Raw genomic sequence first — 18538 nt, forward strand, 5'->3', positions numbered from 1 at the left:
TGACAGGACGTTGATCTGAGACCTGATCTAAGCCAATCTAGAATGTAGGCTACTGTTAGCCCACATGGACTTGACTCCTACTGCGGTCAGTCCCCTCTCTCTCCTCCTATGAATGACATTGTGTTGATATCAACTGGTTGTATTATATCGGGGAACATCTTTACAAAGGCAGTGGTGTTTGCCTGTGCAATGACACAGCCTTGTTTTTGTAAATTAGCAAACAAAGACTTCTTTCCCTTATCACTGTCGAGACCCTTATTTTGTAATAAAATAAAATAAATCCGGATGGAATATGAAATAAAAATCATGATGTGATATAACAAGAAAATTAATTATGTTTTATATAACGGAAGAAAATAAATGATGCCTTTTTTAATAGAACACGAGCCAATGTGTCTCGACATTTCACTTGACCAGCCAGAAAGCACACGACACCAAATGAGTTTTACAGTTTTTCTAAAATGTTTTTACCCAAAGATCGAGCTGTGACCTCCGGGTGTTTAGATTACTGATACCCATCCCTAGAATATAAACTCTGCTCTTGGACAAACATTGTAAGGACGTTTTCAGCACCACACTAATAGGTGGTCTGATCCCTGATCCACTCTCGCTGTGTGACTGCTAGCCTACCTCTGTCCGTCTGCCCGACTCGCCGTGTGTGTGTGTGTGTGTGTGTGTGTGTGTGTGTGTATATATGTTGGGTCAAACACAGGGAACCGTGGGACTCTACCTTGATGCAGGACTCTCCCTCGGAGAGCAGTGTGTTTGTGTTAGGCAACAAGGACGCCATTGTGGGGCGCTGCTTTGTTCCGGCCCTGCGCCTGGGCTTTGAAGCCACCCGCTCGGTCCCTTAAATGAGAGAGAAACACACACGTGGACTAGTGACCCCAGCTGTAGACTACGTGATGATGATAAGGGCTACATGATCACATCTCCACTTGATAATGTGCAGGGCTGTTTCCAGGCATAAGCGACATAAACCGTATTAACTCAACATGAAAGATGAAACCAACACTTTACATGAGCTGAAATAAAAGATCCCAGAAATGTTTTCGTAAAAAAAAAAAAAATTGGTGCACAGATTTGTTTACATCCTTGTTGGTGAGAATTTATCCAAGATGATGATAATAATAATAATAATAATAAGATAATCACCTGACAGGTGTCACATGGAGAAGCTGATTTTAAACCTGGTCTGTCTGCTTTCCAACACACTAGGAGACAAATTCACCGTTCAGCTGGACATTAACCTACAACACAAGCACAAATACAGTGCTTTCAATGTATTACATTTACATTTAAGTCATTTAGCAGACGCTCTTATCCAGAGCGACTTACAAATTCACACCCCTCGACTTATGCTGTGTTGTAGCTTCAATTCAAAATTGTATTAAATATAGATTTTCTCACCTACCCACAATATCCGTTAATAAAGTGTCAACATGTTTTTTTATTTTTTTTATGAAAATCTTGCAAATTTATTGACATTTAAAATACTGAAATATATAATTTATGTAATTGTATATTTTAATCAATTTGGCTGTAACACAACAAAAATGTGGAGTAAGTCCAGGGGTCTGAATACTAGCTGAAGGCAGTGTTGTGTGTGTGAGGTGCTAACCACTCTGTTCTCCTCCTCGCCAGGTGGGTTCTCTCTCGGTGTGTGTGTGTGTGTGAGGTGCTAACCACTCTGTTGTCCTTCTCGCCAGGTGGGTTCTCTGTGTGTGTGAGGTGCTAACCACTCTGTTGTCCTCCTCGCCAGGTGGGTTCTCTGTGTGTGTGTGAGGTGCTAACCACTCTGTTGTCCTCCTCGCCAGGTGGGTTCTCTGTGTGTGTGTGTGTGTGAGGTGCTAACCACTCTGTCCTCCTCTCCAGGTGGGTTCTCTGTGTGTGTGTGAGGTGCTAACCACTCTGTTGTCCTCCTCGCCAGGTGGGTTCTCTGTGTGTGTGAGGTGCTAACCACTCTGTTGTCCTCCTCTCCAGGTGGGTTCTCTGTGTGTGTGTGTGAGGTGCTAACCACTCTGTCCTCCTCCTCTCCAGGTGGGTTCTCTGTCTGTGTGTGTGTGTGAGGTGCTAACCACTCTGTTGTCCTCCTCTCCAGGTGGGTTCTCTGTGTGTGTGTGAGGTGCTAACCACTCTGTGTCCTCCTCTCCAGGTGGGTTCTCTGTGTGTGTGTGTGAGGTGCTAACCACTCTGTCCTCCTCCTCTCCAGGTGGGTTCTCTGTGTGTGTGTGAGGTGCTAACCACTCTGTCCTCCTCCTCTCCAGGTGGGTTCTCTGTGTGTGTGTGAGGTGCTAACCACTCTGTCCTCCTCCTCTCCAGGTGGGTTCTCTGTGTGTGTGTGTGAGGTGCTAACCACTCTGTCCTCCTCTCCAGGTGGGTTCTCTGTGTGTGTGAGGTGCTACTCTGTCCTCCTCTCCACCACTCTGTCCTCCCTCTCCAGGTGGGTTCTCTGTGTGTGTGTGTGAGGTGCTAACCACTCTGTCCTCCTCTCCAGGTGGGTTCTCTGTGTGTGTGTGAGGTGGTCTGTCCTCCTCTCTGTCCTCCTCTCCAGGTGGGTTCTCTGTGTGTGTGTGAGGTGCTAACCACTCTGTCCTCCTCTCCAGGTGGGTTCTCTGTGTGTGTGTGTGAGGTGCTAACCACTCTGTCCTCCTCTCCAGGTGGGTTCTCTGTGTGTGTGTGAGGTGCTAACCACTCTGTCCCTCCTCTCCAGGTGGGTTCTCTGTGTGTGTGTGAGGTGCTAACCACTCTGTCCTCCTCTCCAGGTGGGTTCTCTGTGTGTGTGTGAGGTGCTAACCACTCTGTCCTCCTCTCCAGGTGGGTTCTCTGTGTGTGTGTGAGGTGCTAACCACTCTGTCCTCCTCTCCAGGTGGGTTCTCTGTCCTCCTCCTCTCCAGGTGGGTTCTCTGTGTGTGTGTGTGAGGTGCTAACCACTCTGTCCTCCTCCTCTCCAGGTGGGTTCTCTGTGTGTGTGTGTGAGGTGCTAACCACTCTGTCCTCCTCCTCTCCAGGTGGGTTCTCTGTGTGTGTGGTGCTAACCACTCTGTCCTCCTCCTCTCCAGGTGGGTTCTCTGTGTGTGTGTGAGGTGCTAACCACTCTGTCCTCCTCCTCTCCAGGTGGGTTCTCAGTGTGTGTGTGAGGTGCTAACCACTCTGTCCTCCTCCTCTCCAGGTGGGTTCTCTGTGGTGTTCCTGGCCCGGACACACAGTAACATGCGCTGCGCTCTCAAGAGGATGTACGTCAACAACGTCCCTGACCTCAACATCTACAAGAGAGAGATCACTATTATGGTGTGTCTCCTGTGTGTGTGTGTCTCCTGTGTGTGTGTGTGTTGTGTGTGTGTGTGTCTCCTGTGTGTGTGTGTGTGTGTGTGTCTCCTGTGTGTGTGTGTCTCCTGTGTGTGTGTGTCTCCTGTGTGTGTGTCTCCTGTGTGTGTGTGTGTCTCCTGTGTGTGTGTGTGTCTCCTGTGTGTGTGTGTGTGTGTCTCCTGTGTGTGTGTGTGTCTCCTGTGTGTGTGTGTGTGTGTCTCCTGTGTGTGTGTGTGTCTCCTGTGTGTGTGTGTGTGTCTCCTGTGTGTGTGTGTGTCTCCTGTGTGTCTCCTGTGTGTGTGTGTGTGTGTGTGTGTGTGTGTGTGTGTGTCTCGTGTGTGTGTGTGTGTGTGTGTGTGTGTGTGTGTGTGTGTGTGTGTGTGTGTGTGTGTGTGTCGTGTGTGTGTGTGTGTGTGTCTCCTGTGTGTGTGTGTGTCTCCTGTGTGTGTGTGTGTGTGTGTGTCTCCTGTGTGTGTGTGTGTGTGTTTTGCGTCTTGATTTCCTGACTGGTTTCTATGCCTCCAGTAAACTGTATCAACCTCTAAGCCTCTGGAAGAAAGTTGTTGAACATTGACAAGATGTTGTTTTACCCTGAACTTCTGACCCCTGAACTTCTGACCCCCCTGACACTTGACACCTGGCACCCTGAACTTCTGGACACCCGTCTGTAACTGACCCTTCTGTAACTGAACAGTTATTTTATGTCTTTCTCTGTGCTGACTTTAACACTGGAGAGACACACACACACACACACACACACACTGGAGCGACACACACACACACACACACACACACACACACACACACACACACACACACACACACACACACAGCAGCACTGAGTAATGACTTACTGTAAAACTTACTGTAAAGCTTGCTGTAAAACTTACTGTAAAGCTTACTGTAAAGCTTACTGTAAAACTTCAATTAGTAGACTGGTGTTTTTGTTGTTTAAATCCCTGAACACAACAGTCGCATATTATAGACATGCTTCTAATTGAAAGAAGGGGGAAAACTCCCTCGACAACAATTATTCTCCTCTTTTGACTGTGCATTTCTGTCAGTTCTTACTTACGCCACTAGGGGGCGATCAGCCTCTTTCTAGGGTTCTGTGCTTTCAAAGCTGATGACTGTTTTTGTGCTTGCCAGTTATCTAGCAGTTGTCGGCTGCTTGTTAGCTAGCGGTTCCCCGGCTGTTTAGCTGCCTGTTAGCAAGCAGTTCTCTGGCTGTTTAGCTGCCTGTTAGCTAGTGGTTCTCCGGCTGTTTAGCTGCCTGTTAGCTAGCAGTTGAAGGCTGTTTTAGCTGCCTGTTAGCTAGCGGTTCTCTGGCTGTTTAGCTGCATGTTAGCTAGCAGTTGTCGGCTGTTTTAGCTGCCTGTTAGCTAGGAGTTCTCCGGCTGTCTAGCTGCCTGTTAGCTAGCGGTTCTCCGGCTGTTTAGCTGCCTGTTAGCTAGCAGTTGTCGGCTGTTTTAGCTGCCTGTTAGCTAGGAGTTCTCCGGCTGTCTAGCTGCCTGTTAGCTAGCGGTTCTCCGGCTGTCCTAGCTGCCTGTTAGCTCGCGGTTCTGGCTGCATGTTAGCTAGCAGTTCTCCTGCTGTCTAGCTGCATGTTAGCTAGCAGTTTCTTACTGGCGATCTTAAACACAGTTTGCCATTCATTTTTTAAAAAAGTCATTACTAATTATTTAATGTAACAAATCAAACATTACATGTTGTAAATCACCTCATAAACTATTCATTTTAGGTGTTGATTTTAAACAGCCGTTTATTTGCTGAAATGTGTGCCGTTGCCCAGGTATTAAAAGGGACACTTGACTATTTTGAGACGGTTTTTAAGTGATGTTTTATGCTAATTCACTTAAGCTCTTGGCTCCTATAAGGACCATAGACCTCTCATGAATGTCCACCCTGTCTGTGCTCTTCCCCTCTGCAGAAGGAGCTGTCTGGTCATAGGAACATAGTGAACTACCTGGACTCTACCATCAACTCAGTAGGGGACAGTGTGTGGGAGGTGCTCATTCTCATGGAGTACTGTAAAGGTAGGTGTTATAGGTTCCCCCTGTGATTTTTTTATACAATGGACCGGTCATTATTGTTTTATTGAGCATGAGACGGGTGCAACATTTGAACAAGCAGACCTGTGATTTTTATATTGACCCAATAAAGTAGAATTAACTTAAACACAATCTCCCTTTGTCCCTCACCCTCTCTCCCGTTCGCTCGCCCTCCTCCCTCTCCTCATTCCCTCTCTCACGTTCGCTCACCCTCCTCCCTCTCCTCATTCCCTCTCTCCCATTCGCTCGCCCCCCTCCCTCTCCTCATTCCCTCTCTCCCATTCGCTCGCCCCCCTCCCTCTCCTCATTCCCTCTCTCCCGTTCGCTCTCTCGCCTCATTCCCGTTCACTCTCTTTTCTCATTCCCTCTCTCGCCTCATTCCCGCTCTCGCTTCGTTCTCTCTCCCCTTCTCCCTCTATCTCCTCGTCCCCCCCCTTCTCCCTCTATCTCCTCGTCCCCCCTTCTCCCTGTATCTCCTCGCCCCCCTTCTCCCTCTATCTCCTCCCCCCCCCTTCTCCCTCTATCTCCTCGCCCCCCTTCTCCCTCTATCTCCTCGCCCCCCTTCTCCTCTATCTCCTCGCCCCCCTTCTCCCTCTATCTCCTCGTCCCCCTTCTCCCTCTATCTCCTCGTCCCCCCTTCTCCTCTATCTCCTTCTCCCCCACCCCCAGCTGGTCAGGTAGTGAAGCAGATGAACCAGCGTCTCCATATAGGGTTTACGGAGCTGGAGGTGTTGTCCATCTTCACTGATACCTGTGAGGCTGTGGCCAGGCTGCATCAGTGTAGAACCCCTGTCATACACAGGGACCTGAAGGTAAGAGATTTACCCATCTCTCCCTCTTCCTTCTGTCCTCATCCGTCACCCCTTATCTACTGTCATCCCTCTTCCTCCTGTCCTCATCCTTCACCTCTTTCCTACTGTCATCCCTCTTCCTCCTTCACCCATTTCCTACTGCCATCCCTCTTCCTCCTGTCTTCATCCTTCACCTCTTTCCTACTGTCATCCCTCTTACTCTCCTTCACCCATTTCCTACTGTCATCCCTCTTACCCCTGTCCTCATCCTTCACCCATTTCCTACTGTCATCCCTCTTCCTTCTTCACCCCTTTCCTACTGTCATCCTCCTTCACCCCTTTCCTACTGTCATCCCTCTTACCCCTTCACCCCTTTCCTACTGTCATCCTCCTTCACCCCTTTCCTACTGTCATCCTCCTTCACCTCTTTCCTACTGTCATCCCCTTCACCCCTTTCCTACTGGCATCCCTTTCCTACTGTCATCCCTCTTCCTCACTCACCCATTTCCTACTGTCATCCCTCTTACTCTCCTTCACCCATTTCCTACTGTCATCCCTCTTCCTCCTTCAGCCCTTCAGCACATAGGCAGACATGGCTCTCAAGAGAAGACAGGCTATGGCAGCCTTTCTCAATAGCAAGGCTATGCTCACTGAGTCTGTACATAGTCAAAGCTTTCCTAAAGTTTGGGTCAGTCACAGTGGTCAGGTATTCTGCCACTATGTACTCTCTGTGTAGGGCCAAATAGCATTCTAGTTTACTCCGTTTTTTGTTGTTGGTAAATTCTTTTCAATGTGTCAAGTAATTATCTTTTTGTTTTCTCATGTGCTGCTGTCCTGGGGCTCTGTGGGGTCTGTTTGTGAACAGAGCCCCAGGACCAGCTTGCTTAGGGGACTCTTCTCCGGGTTCATCTCTCTGTAGGTGATGGCTTTGTTATGGAAGGTTTGGGAATCGCTTCCTTTTAGGTGGTTATAGAATTAAATGTCTATTTTCTGGATTTTGATAATTAGTGGGTATCGTCCTAATTCTGCTCTGCATGCATTATTTGGTGTTTTACGTTGTACACTGAGGATATTTGTGCATAATTCTGCGTGCAGTCTCAATTTGGTGTTGATCCCATTTTGTGAAGTCTTGGTTGGTGAGCGGACCTCAGACCTCACAACCATGAAGGGCAATGGGTTCAATAACTGACCTCTCTCTTGGTTGGTGAGCGGACCTCAGACCTCACAACCATGAAGGGCAATGGGTTCAATAACTGACCTCTCTCTTGGTTGGTGAGCGGACCCCAGACCTCACAACCATGAAGGGCAATGGGTTCAATAACTGACCTCTCTCTTGGTTGGTGAGCGGACCCCAGACCTCACAACCATGAAGGGCAATGGGTTCAATAACTGACCTCTCTCTTGGTTGGTGAGCGGACCCCAGACCTCACAACCATGAAGGGCAATGGGTTCAATAACTGACCTCTCTCTTGGTTGGTGAGCGGACCCCAGACCTCACAACCATGAAGGGCAATGGGTTCAATAACTGACCTCTCTCTTGGTTGGTGAGCGGACCCCAGACCTCACAACCATGAAGGGCAATGGGTTCAATAACTGACCTCTCTCTTGGTTGGTGAGCGGACCCCAGACCTCACAACCATGAAGGGCAATGGGTTCAATAACTGACCTCTCTCTTGGTTGGTGAGCGGACCCCAGACCTCACAACCATGAAGGGCAATGGGTTCAATAACTGACCTCTCTCTTGGTTGGTGAGCTGACCCCAGACCTCACAACCATAAAGGGCAATGGGTTCAATAACTGACCTCTCTCTTGGTTGGTGAGCGAACCCCAGACCTCACAACCATGAAGGGCAATGGGTTCAATAACTGACCTCTCTCTTGGTTGGTGAGCGGACCCCAGACCTCACAACCATGAAGGGCAATGGGTTCAATAACTGACCTCTCTCTTGGTTGGTGAGTGGACCCCAGACCTCACAACCATGAAGGGCAATGGGTTCAATAACTGACCTCTCTCTTGTTTGGTGAGCGGAACCCAGACCTCACAACCATGAAGGGCAATGGGTTCAATAACTGACCTCTCTCTTGGTTGGTGAGCGGACCTCAGACTTCACAACCATGAAGGGCAATGGGTTCAATAACTGACCTCTCTCTTGGTTGGTGAGCGGACCCCAAACCTCACAACCATGAAGCGCAATGGGTTCAATAACTGACCTCTCTCTTGGTTGGTGAGCGGACCTCAGACCTCACAACCATGAAGGGCAATGGGTTCAATAACTGACCTCTCTCTTGTTTGGTGAGCGGACCCCAGACCTCACAACCATGAAGGGCAATGGGTTCAATAACGGACCTCTCTCTTGGTTGGTGAGCGGACCCCAGACCTCACAACCATGAAGGGCAATGGGTTCAATAACTGACCTCTCTCTTGGTTGGTGAGCGGACCCCAGACCTCACAACCATGAAGGGCAATGGGTTCAATAACTGACCTCTCTCTTGGTTGGTGAGTGGAGCCCAGACCTCACAACCATGAAGGGCAATGGGTTCAATAACTGACCTCTCTCTTGTTTGGTGAGCGGACCTCAGACCTCACAACCATGAAGGGCAATGGGTTCAATAACTGACCTCTCTCTTGGTTGGTGAGCGGACCTCAGACCTCACAACCATGAAGGGCAATGGGTTCAATAACTGACCTCTCTCTTGTTTGGTGAGCGGACCTCAGACCTCACAACCATGAAGGGCAATGGGTTCAATAACTGACCTCTCTCTTGGTTGGTGAGCGGACCCCAGACCTCACAACCATGAAGGGCAATGGGTTCAATAACTGACCTCTCTCTTGGTTGGTGAGCGGACCCCAGACCTCACAACCATGAAGGGCAAGTAGTCTGTCTACTACTGGTGAATAAACTGGTTCTCTATTGGCCGGTCTGTCCACTACTGGTGAATAAACTGGTTCTCTATTGGCCGGTCTGTCCACTACTGGTGAATAAACTGGTTCTCTATTGGCCAGTCTGTCTACTACTGGTGAATAAACTGGTTCTCTATTGGCCGGTCTGTCCACTACTGGTGAATAAACTGGTTCTCTATTGGCCAGTCTGTCTACTACTGGTGAATAAACTGGTTCTCTATTGGCCAGTCTGTCTACTACTGGTGAATAAACTAGTTCTCTATTGGCCGGTCTGTCTACTACTGGTGAATAAACTAGTTCTCTATTGGCCGGTCTGTCTACTACTGGTGAATAAACTGGTTCTCTATTGGCCGGTCTGTCCACTACTGGTGAATAAACTGGTTCTCTATTGGCCAGTCTGTCTACTACTGGTGAATAAACTGGTTCTCTATTGGCCGGTCTGTCCACTACTGGTGAATAAACTGGTTCTCTATTGGCCGGTCTGTCCACTACTGGTGAATAAACTGGTTCTCTATTGGCCAGTCTGTCTACTACTGGTGAATAAACTGGTTCTCTATTGGCCAGTCTGTACTACTGGTGAATAAACTAGTTCTCTATTGGCCGGTCTGTCTACTACTGGTGAATAAACTAGTTCTCTATTGGCCGGTCTGTCCACTACTGGTGAATAAACTGGTTCTCTATTGGCCAGTCTGTCTACTACTGGTGAATAAGCTAGTTCTCTATTGGCCAGTCTGTCTACAACTGGTGAATAAACTAGTTCTCTATTGGCCAGTCTGTCCACTACTGGTGAATAAACTAGTTCTCTATTGGCCAGTCTGTCTACAACTGGTGAATAAACTAGTTCTCTATTGGCCAGTCTGTCTACTACTGGTGAATAAACTAGTTCTCTATTGGCCGGTCTGTCCACTACTGGTGAATAAACTAGTTCTCTATTGGCCAGTCTGTCCACTACTGGTGAATAAGCTAGTTCTCTATTGGCCAGTCTGTCTACTACTGGTGAATAAACTAGTTCTCTATTGGCCAGTCTGTCTACTACTGGTGAATAAACTGGTTCTCTATTGGCCAGTCTGTCCACTACTGGTGAATAAACTGGTTCTCTATTGGCCAGTCTGTCTACTACTGGTGAATAAACTAGTTCTCTATTGGCCAGTCTGTCTACTACTGGTGAATAAACTAGTTCTCTATTGGCCAGTCTGTCCACTACTGGTGAATAAACTAGTTCTCTATTGGCCAGTCTGTCCACTACTGGTGAATAAACTGCAGTTTTACTGGCCAGTCTGTCCACTACTGGTGAATAAACTAGTTCTCTATTGGCCAGTCTGTCCACTACTGGTGAATAAACTGCAGTTTTACTGGCCAGTCTGTCCACTACTGGTGAATAAACTAGTTCTCTATTGGCCAGTCTGTCCACTACTGGTGAATAAACTGCAGTTTTTACTGGCCAGTCTGTCCACTACTGGTGAATAAACTAGTTCTCTATTGGCCAGTCTGTCCACTACTGGTGAATAAACTGCAGTTTTACTGGCCAGTCTGTCCACTACTGGTGAATAAACTAGTTCTCTATTGGCCAGTCTGTCCACTACTGGTGAATAAACTAGTTCTCTATTGGCCAGTCTGTCCACTACTGGTGAATAAACTGCAGTTTTACTGGCCAGTCTGTCCACTACTGGTGAATAAACTGCAGTTTTACTGGCCAGTCTGTCCACTACTGGTGAATAAACTGCAGTTTTACTGGCCAGTCTGTCTACTACTGGTGAATAAACTAGTTCTCTATTGGCCAGTCTGTCTACTACTGGTGAATAAACTAGTTCTCTATTGGCCAGTCTGTCCACTACTGGTGAATAAACTGCAGTTTTACTGGCCAGTCTGTCCACTACTGGTGAATAAACTAGTTCTCTATTGGCCAGTCTGTCCACTACTGGTGAATAAACTAGTTCTCTATTGGCCAGTCTGTCCACTACTGGTGAATAAACTGCAGTTTTACTGGCCAGTCTGTCCACTACTGGTGAATAAACTAGTTCTCTATTGGCCAGTCTGTCTACTACTGGTGAATAAACTAGTTCTCTATTGGCCAGTCTGTCTACTACTGGTGAATAAACTAGTTCTCTATTGGCCAGTCTGTCCACTACTGGTGAATAAACTGCAGTTTTACTGGCCAGTCTGTCCACTACTGGTGAATAAACTAGTTCTCTATTGGCCAGTCTGTCCACTACTGGTGAATAAACTGCAGTTTTACTGGCCAGTCTGTCTACTACTGGTGAATAAACTAGTTCTCTATTGGCCAGTCTGTCTACTACTGGTGAATAAACTAGTTCTCTATTGGCCAGTCTGTCTACTACTGGTGAATAAACTGGTTCTCTATTGGCCAGTCTGTCCACTACTGGTGAATAAACTGGTTCTCTATTGGCCAGTCTGTCTACTACTGGTGAATAAACTAGTTCTCTATTGGCCAGTCTGTCTACTACTGGTGAATAAACTAGTTCTCTATTGGCCAGTCTGTCCACTACTGGTGAATAAACTAGTTCTCTATTGGCCAGTCTGTCCACTACTGGTGAATAAACTGCAGTTTTACTGGCCAGTCTGTCCACTACTGGTGAATAAACTAGTTCTCTATTGGCCAGTCTGTCCACTACTGGTGAATAAACTGCAGTTTTACTGGCCAGTCTGTCCACTACTGGTGAATAAACTAGTTCTCTATTGGCCAGTCTGTCCACTACTGGTGAATAAACTGCAGTTTTACTGGCCAGTCTGTCCACTACTGGTGAATAAACTAGTTCTCTATTGGCCAGTCTGTCCACTACTGGTGAATAAACTGCAGTTTTACTGGCCAGTCTGTCCACTACTGGTGAATAAACTAGTTCTCTATTGGCCAGTCTGTCCACTACTGGTGAATAAACTAGTTCTCTATTGGCCAGTCTGTCCACTACTGGTGAATAAACTGCAGTTTTACTGGCCAGTCTGTCCACTACTGGTGAATAAACTGCAGTTTTACTGGCCAGTCTGTCCACTACTGGTGAATAAACTGCAGTTTTACTGGCCAGTCTGTCTACTACTGGTGAATAAACTAGTTCTCTATTGGCCAGTCTGTCTACTACTGGTGAATAAACTAGTTCTCTATTGGCCAGTCTGTCCACTACTGGTGAATAAACTGCAGTTTTACTGGCCAGTCTGTCCACTACTGGTGAATAAACTAGTTCTCTATTGGCCAGTCTGTCCACTACTGGTGAATAAACTAGTTCTCTATTGGCCAGTCTGTCCACTACTGGTGAATAAACTACAGTTCTATTGGCCAGTCTGTCCACTACTGGTGAATAAACTAGTTCTCTATTGGCCAGTCTGTCTACTACTGGTGAATAAACTAGTTCTCTATTGGCCAGTCTGTCTACTACTGGTGAATAAACTATTGGCCAGTCTGTCCACTACTGGTGAATAAACTGCAGTTTTACTGGCCAGTCTGTCCACTACTGGTGAATAAACTAGTTCCACTACTGGTGAATAAACTGCAGTTTTACTGGCCAGTCTGTCCACTACTGGTGAATAAACTAGTTCTCTATTGGCCAGTCTGTCCACTACTGGTGAATAAACTGCAGTTTTACTGGCCAGTCTGTACTACTGGTGAATAAACTAGTTCTCTATTGGCCAGTCTGTCTACTACTGGTGAATAAACTAGTTCTCTATTGGCCAGTCTGTCCACTACTGGTGAATAAACTGCAGTTTTACTGGCCAGTCTGTCTACTACTGGTGAATAAACTAGTTCTCTATTGGCCAGTCTGTCTACTACTGGTGAATAAACTGCAGTTTTACTGGCCAGTCTGTCTACTACTGGTGAATAAACTAGTTCTCTATTGGCCAGTCTGTCTACTACTGGTGAATAAACTGCAGTTTTACTGGCCAGTCTGTCTACTACTGGTGAATAAACTAGTTCTCTATTGGCCAGTCTGTCTACTACTGGTGAATAAACTAGTTCTCTATTGGCCGGTCTGTCCACTACTGGTGAATAAACTGGTTCTCTATTGGCCAGTCTGTCCACTACTGGTGAATAAACTAGTTCTCTATTGGCCAGTCTGTCCACTACTGGTGAATAAACTAGTTCTCTATTGGCCAGTCTGTCCACTACTGGTGAATAAACTAGTTCTCTATTGGCCAGTCTGTCTACAACTGGTGAATAAACTAGTTCTCTATTGGCCAGTCTGTCTACTACTGGTGAATAAACTAGTTCTCTATTGGCCAGTCTGTCCACTACTGGTGAATAAACTGCAGTTTTACTGGCCAGTCTGTCCACTACTGGTGAATAAACTAGTTCTCTATTGGCCAGTCTGTCCACTACTGGTGAATAAACTGCAGTTTTACTGGCCAGTCTGTCCACTACTGGTGAATAAACTAGTTCTCTATTGGCCAGTCTGTCCACTACTGGTGAATAAACTGCAGTTTTACTGGCCAGTCTGTCCACTACTGGTGAATAAACTAGTTCTCTATTGGCCAGTCTGTCCACTACTGGTGAATAAACTGCAGTTTTACTGGCCAGTCTGTCCACTACTGGTGAATAAACTAGTTCTCTATTGGCCAGTCTGTCCACTACTGGTGAATAAACTGCAGTTTTACTGGCCAGTCTGTCCACTACTGGTGAATAAACTAGTTCTCTATTGGCCAGTCTGTCCACTACTGGTGAATAAACTGCAGTTTTACTGGCCAGTCTGTCCACTACTGGTGAATAAACTAGTTCTCTATTGGCCAGTCTGTCCACTACTGGTGAATAAACTGCAGTTTTACTGGCCAGTCTGTCCACTACTGGTGAATAAACTAGTTCTCTATTGGCCAGTCTGTCCACTACTGGTGAATAAACTGCAGTTTTACTGGCCAGTCTGTCCACTACTGGTGAATAAACTGCAGTTTTACTGGCCAGTCTGTCCACTACTGGTGAATAAACTAGTTCTCTATTGGCCAGTCTGTCCACTACTGGTGAATAAACTGCAGTTTTACTGGCCAGTCTGTCCACTACTGGTGAATAAACTGCAGTTTTACTGGCCAGTCTGTCCACTACTGGTGAATAAACTAGTTCTCTATTGGCCAGTCTGTCCACTACTGGTGAATAAACTGCAGTTTTACTGGCCAGTCTGTCCACTACTGGTGAATAAACTAGTTCTCTATTGGCCAGTCTGTCCACTACTGGTGAATAAACTGCAGTTTTACTGGCCAGTCTGTCCACTACTGGTGAATAAACTAGTTCTCTATTGGCCAGTCTGTCCACTACTGGTGAATAAACTGCAGTTTTACTGGCCAGTCTGTCCACTACTGGTGAATAAACTAGTTCTCTATTGGCCAGTCTGTCCACTACTGGTGAATAAACTAGTTCTCTATTGGCCAGTCTGTCCACTACTGGTGAATAAACTGCAGTTTTACTGGCCAGTCTGTCCACTACTGGTGAATAAACTAGTTCTCTATTGGCCAGTCTGTCCACTACTGGTGAATAAACTGCAGTTTTACTGGCCAGTCTGTCCACTACTGGTGAATAAACTGCAGTTTTACTGGCCAGTCTGTCCACTACTGGTGAATAAACTGCAGTTTTACTGGCCAGTCTGTCTACTACTGGTGAATAAACTAGTTCTCTAATGGCCAGTCTGTCTACTACTGGTGAATAAACTAGTTCTCTATTGGCCAGTCTGTCCACTACTGGTGAATAAACTGCAGTTTTACTGGCCAGTCTGTCCACTACTGGTGAATAAACTAGTTCTCTATTGGCCAGTCTGTCCACTACTGGTGAATAAACTAGTTCTCTATTGGCCAGTCTGTCCACTACTGGTGAATAAACTAGTTCTCTATTGGCCAGTCTGTCTACTACTGGTGAATAAACTAGTTCTCTATTGGCCAGTCTGTCCACTACTGGTGAATAAACTGCAGTTTTACTGGCCAGTCTGTCCACTACTGGTGAATAAACTAGTTCTCTATTGGCCAGTCTGTCCACTACTGGTGAATAAACTGCAGTTTTACTGGCCAGTCTGTCTACTACTGGTGAATAAACTAGTTCTCTATTGGCCAGTCTGTCTACTACTGGTGAATAAACTAGTTCTCTATTGGCCAGTCTGTCCACTACTGGTGAATAAACTGCAGTTTTACTGGCCAGTCTGTCTACTACTGGTGAATAAACTAGTTCTCTATTGGCCAGTCTGTCTACTACTGGTGAATAAACTGCAGTTTTACTGGCCAGTCTGTCTACTACTGGTGAATAAACTAGTTCTCTATTGGCCAGTCTGTCTACTACTGGTGAATAAACTGCAGTTTTACTGGCCAGTCTGTCTACTACTGGTGAATAAACTAGTTCTCTATTGGCCGGTCTGTCCACTACTGGTGAATAAACTGCAGTTTTACTGGCCAGTCTGTCCACTACTGGTGAATAAACTGCAGTTTTACTGGCCAGTCTGTCCACTACTGGTGAATAAACTAGTTCTCTATTGGCCAGTCTGTCCACTACTGGTGAATAAACTGCAGTTTTACTGGCCAGTCTGTCCACTACTGGTGAATAAACTAGTTCTCTATTGGCCAGTCTGTCCACTACTGGTGAATAAACTGCAGTTTTACTGGCCAGTCTGTCCACTACTGGTGAATAAACTAGTTCTCTATTGGCCAGTCTGTCTACTACTGGTGAATAAACTAGTTCTCTATTGGCCAGTCTGTCTACTACTGGTGAATAAACTAGTTCTCTATTGGCCAGTCTGTCCACTACTGGTGAATAACCTGCAGTTTTACTGGCCAGTCTGTCCACTACTGGTGAATAAACTAGTTCTCTATTGGCCAGTCTGTCCACTACTGGTGAATAAACTGCAGTTTTACTGGCCAGTCTGTCTACTACTGGTGAATAAACTAGTTCTCTATTGGCCAGTCTGTCTACTACTGGTGAATAAACTAGTTCTCTATTGGCCAGTCTGTCCACTACTGGTGAATAAACTGCAGTTTTACTGGCCAGTCTGTCTACTACTGGTGAATAAACTAGTTCTCTATTGGCCAGTCTGTCTACTACTGGTGAATAAACTGCAGTTTTACTGGCCAGTCTGTCTACTACTGGTGAATAAACTAGTTCTCTATTGGCCAGTCTGTCTACTACTGGTGAATAAACTGCAGTTTTACTGGCCAGTCTGTCTACTACTGGTGAATAAACTAGTTCTCTATTGGCCAGTCTGTCTACTACTGGTGAATAAACTAGTTCTCTATTGGCCGGTCTGTCCACTACTGGTGAATAAACTGGTTCTCTATTGGCCAGTCTGTCCACTACTGGTGAATAAACTGCAGTTTTACTGGCCAGTCTGTCCACTACTGGTGAATAAACTAGTTCTCTATTGGCCAGTCTGTCCACTACTGGTGAATAAACTAGTTCTCTATTGGCCAGTCTGTCCACTACTGGTGAATAAACTGCAGTTTTACTGGCCAGTCTGTCCACTACTGGTGAATAAACTGCAGTTTTACTGGCCAGTCTGTCCACTACTGGTGAATAAACTGCAGTTTTACTGGCCAGTCTGTCCACTACTGGTGAATAAACTAGTTCTCTATTGGCCAGTCTGTCCACTACTGGTGAATAAACTGCAGTTTTACTGGCCAGTCTGTCCACTACTGGTGAATAAACTAGTTCTCTATTGGCCAGTCTGTCCACTACTGGTGAATAAACTGCAGTTTTACTGGCCAGTCTGTCCACTACTGGTGAATAAACTAGTTCTCTATTGGCCAGTCTGTCTACTACTGGTGAATAAACTAGTTCTCTATTGGCCAGTCTGTCTACTACTGGTGAATAAACTAGTTCTCTATTGGCCAGTCTGTCCACTACTGGTGAATAAACTGCAGTTTTACTGGCCAGTCTGTCCACTACTGGTGAATAAACTAGTTCTCTATTGGCCAGTCTGTCCACTACTGGTGAATAAACTGCAGTTTTACTGGCCAGTCTGTCTACTACTGGTGAATAAACTAGTTCTCTATTGGCCAGTCTGTCTACTACTGGTGAATAAACTAGTTCTCTATTGGCCAGTCTGTCCACTACTGGTGAATAAACTGCAGTTTTACTGGCCAGTCTGTCTACTACTGGTGAATAAACTAGTTCTCTATTGGCCAGTCTGTCTACTACTGGTGAATAAACTAGTTCTCTATTGGCCGGTCTGTCCACTACTGGTGAATAAACTGGTTCTCTATTGGCCAGTCTGTCCACTACTGGTGAATAAACTGCAGTTTTACTGGCCAGTCTGTCCACTACTGGTGAATAAACTAGTTCTCTATTGGCCAGTCTGTCCACTACTGGTGAATAAACTAGTTCTCTATTGGCCAGTCTGTCCACTACTGGTGAATAAACTGCAGTTTTACTGGCCAGTCTGTCCACTACTGGTGAATAAACTAGTTCTCTATTGGCCAGTCTGTCTACTACTGGTGAATAAACTAGTTCTCTATTGGCCGGTCTGTCCACTACTGGTGAATAAACTGGTTCTCTATTGGCCAGTCTGTCCACTACTGGTGAATAAACTGCAGTTTTACTGGCCAGTCTGTCCACTACTGGTGAATAAACTAGTTCTCTATTGGCCAGTCTGTCCACTACTGGTGAATAAACTAGTTCTCTATTGGCCAGTCTGTCCACTACTGGTGAATAAACTGCAGTTTTACTGGCCAGTCTGTCCACTACTGGTGAATAAACTGCAGTTTTACTGGCCAGTCTGTCCACTACTGGTGAATAAACTAGTTCTCTATTGGCCAGTCTGTCCACTACTGGTGAATAAACTAGTTCTCTATTGGCCAGTCTGTCCACTACTGGTGAATAAACTGGTTCTCTATTGGCCAGTCTGTCCACTACTGGTGAATAAACTGCAGTTTTACTGGCCAGTCTGTCCACTACTGGTGAATAAACTGCAGTTTTACTGGCCAGTCTGTCCACTACTGGTGAATAAACTAGTTCTCTATTGGCCAGTCTGTCTACTACTGGTGAATAAACTGGTTCTCTATTGGCCGGTCTGTCTACTACTGGTGAATAAACTGGTTCTCTATTGGCCAGTCTGTCTACTACTGGTGAATAAACTGGTTCTCTATTGGCCAGTCTGTCTACTACTGGTGAATAAACTAGTTCTCTATTGGCCAGTCTGTCCACTACTGGTGAATAAACTAGTTCTCTATTGGCCAGTCTGTCCACTACTGGTGAATAAACTAGTTCTCTATTGGCCAGTCTGTCCACTACTGGTGAATAAACTGGTTCTCTATTGGCCAGTCTGTCCACTACTGGTGAATAAACTGGTTCTCTATTGGCCAGTCTGTCCACTACTGGTGAATAAACTAGTTCTCTATTGGCCAGTCTGTCTACTACTGGTGAATAAACTGGTTCTCTATTGGCCAGTCTGTCTACTACTGGTGAATAAACTAGTTCTCTATTGGCCAGTCTGTCTACTACTGGTGAATAAACTGCAGTTTTACTGGCCAGTCTGTCTACTACTGGTGAATAAACTAGTTCTCTATTGGCCAGTCTGT

The 18538-nt window shown here is 46.1% G+C and overlaps 1 protein-coding gene and 2 long non-coding RNA genes across 12 annotated transcripts in view; 2 read left to right on the plus strand and 1 right to left on the minus strand.

Annotated features, from left to right (window-relative positions):
- Positions 1-18538, plus strand: part of LOC118381659 (BMP-2-inducible protein kinase-like) — a 118791-nt gene that overhangs the window by 49551 nt on the left and 50702 nt on the right. Inside the window, exons 3-5 of the mRNA XM_052462663.1 lie at positions 3173-3291; positions 5240-5345; positions 6030-6172. Coding sequence (XP_052318623.1) covers positions 3173-3291; positions 5240-5345; positions 6030-6172 — 368 coding nt within the window. The remainder of the gene's footprint in view (positions 1-3172; positions 3292-5239; positions 5346-6029; positions 6173-18538) is intronic.
- LOC127907150 (uncharacterized) lies at positions 1827-3022 on the plus strand. Of its 2 annotated transcripts, none has more exons than XR_008063465.1 (3): positions 1827-1875; positions 2714-2789; positions 2981-3022. It is a non-coding gene; the product is annotated as an uncharacterized LOC127907150 (long non-coding RNA). The 2 variants fall into 2 exon arrangements; XR_008063464.1 differs by lacking the exon at positions 2981-3022 and adding an exon at positions 2924-2965.
- On the minus strand, positions 7311-9469 carry LOC127907147 (uncharacterized). 9 transcript variants are annotated; one of them, XR_008063455.1, is made up of 6 exons: positions 8869-9469; positions 8498-8596; positions 8362-8429; positions 8090-8157; positions 7917-7953; positions 7311-7848 (listed from the first exon to the last, which is right to left on the minus strand). It is a non-coding gene; the product is annotated as an uncharacterized LOC127907147 (long non-coding RNA). The 9 variants fall into 9 exon arrangements; XR_008063458.1 differs by lacking the exon at positions 8090-8157; XR_008063449.1 differs by lacking the exons at positions 7917-7953; positions 8090-8157; positions 8362-8429 and adding an exon at positions 7985-8089.

The sequence above is a fragment of the Oncorhynchus keta genome, chromosome 14, assembly GCF_023373465.1.
Source record: "Oncorhynchus keta strain PuntledgeMale-10-30-2019 chromosome 14, Oket_V2, whole genome shotgun sequence".
NCBI classification, from domain to species: domain Eukaryota; kingdom Metazoa; phylum Chordata; class Actinopteri; order Salmoniformes; family Salmonidae; genus Oncorhynchus; species Oncorhynchus keta.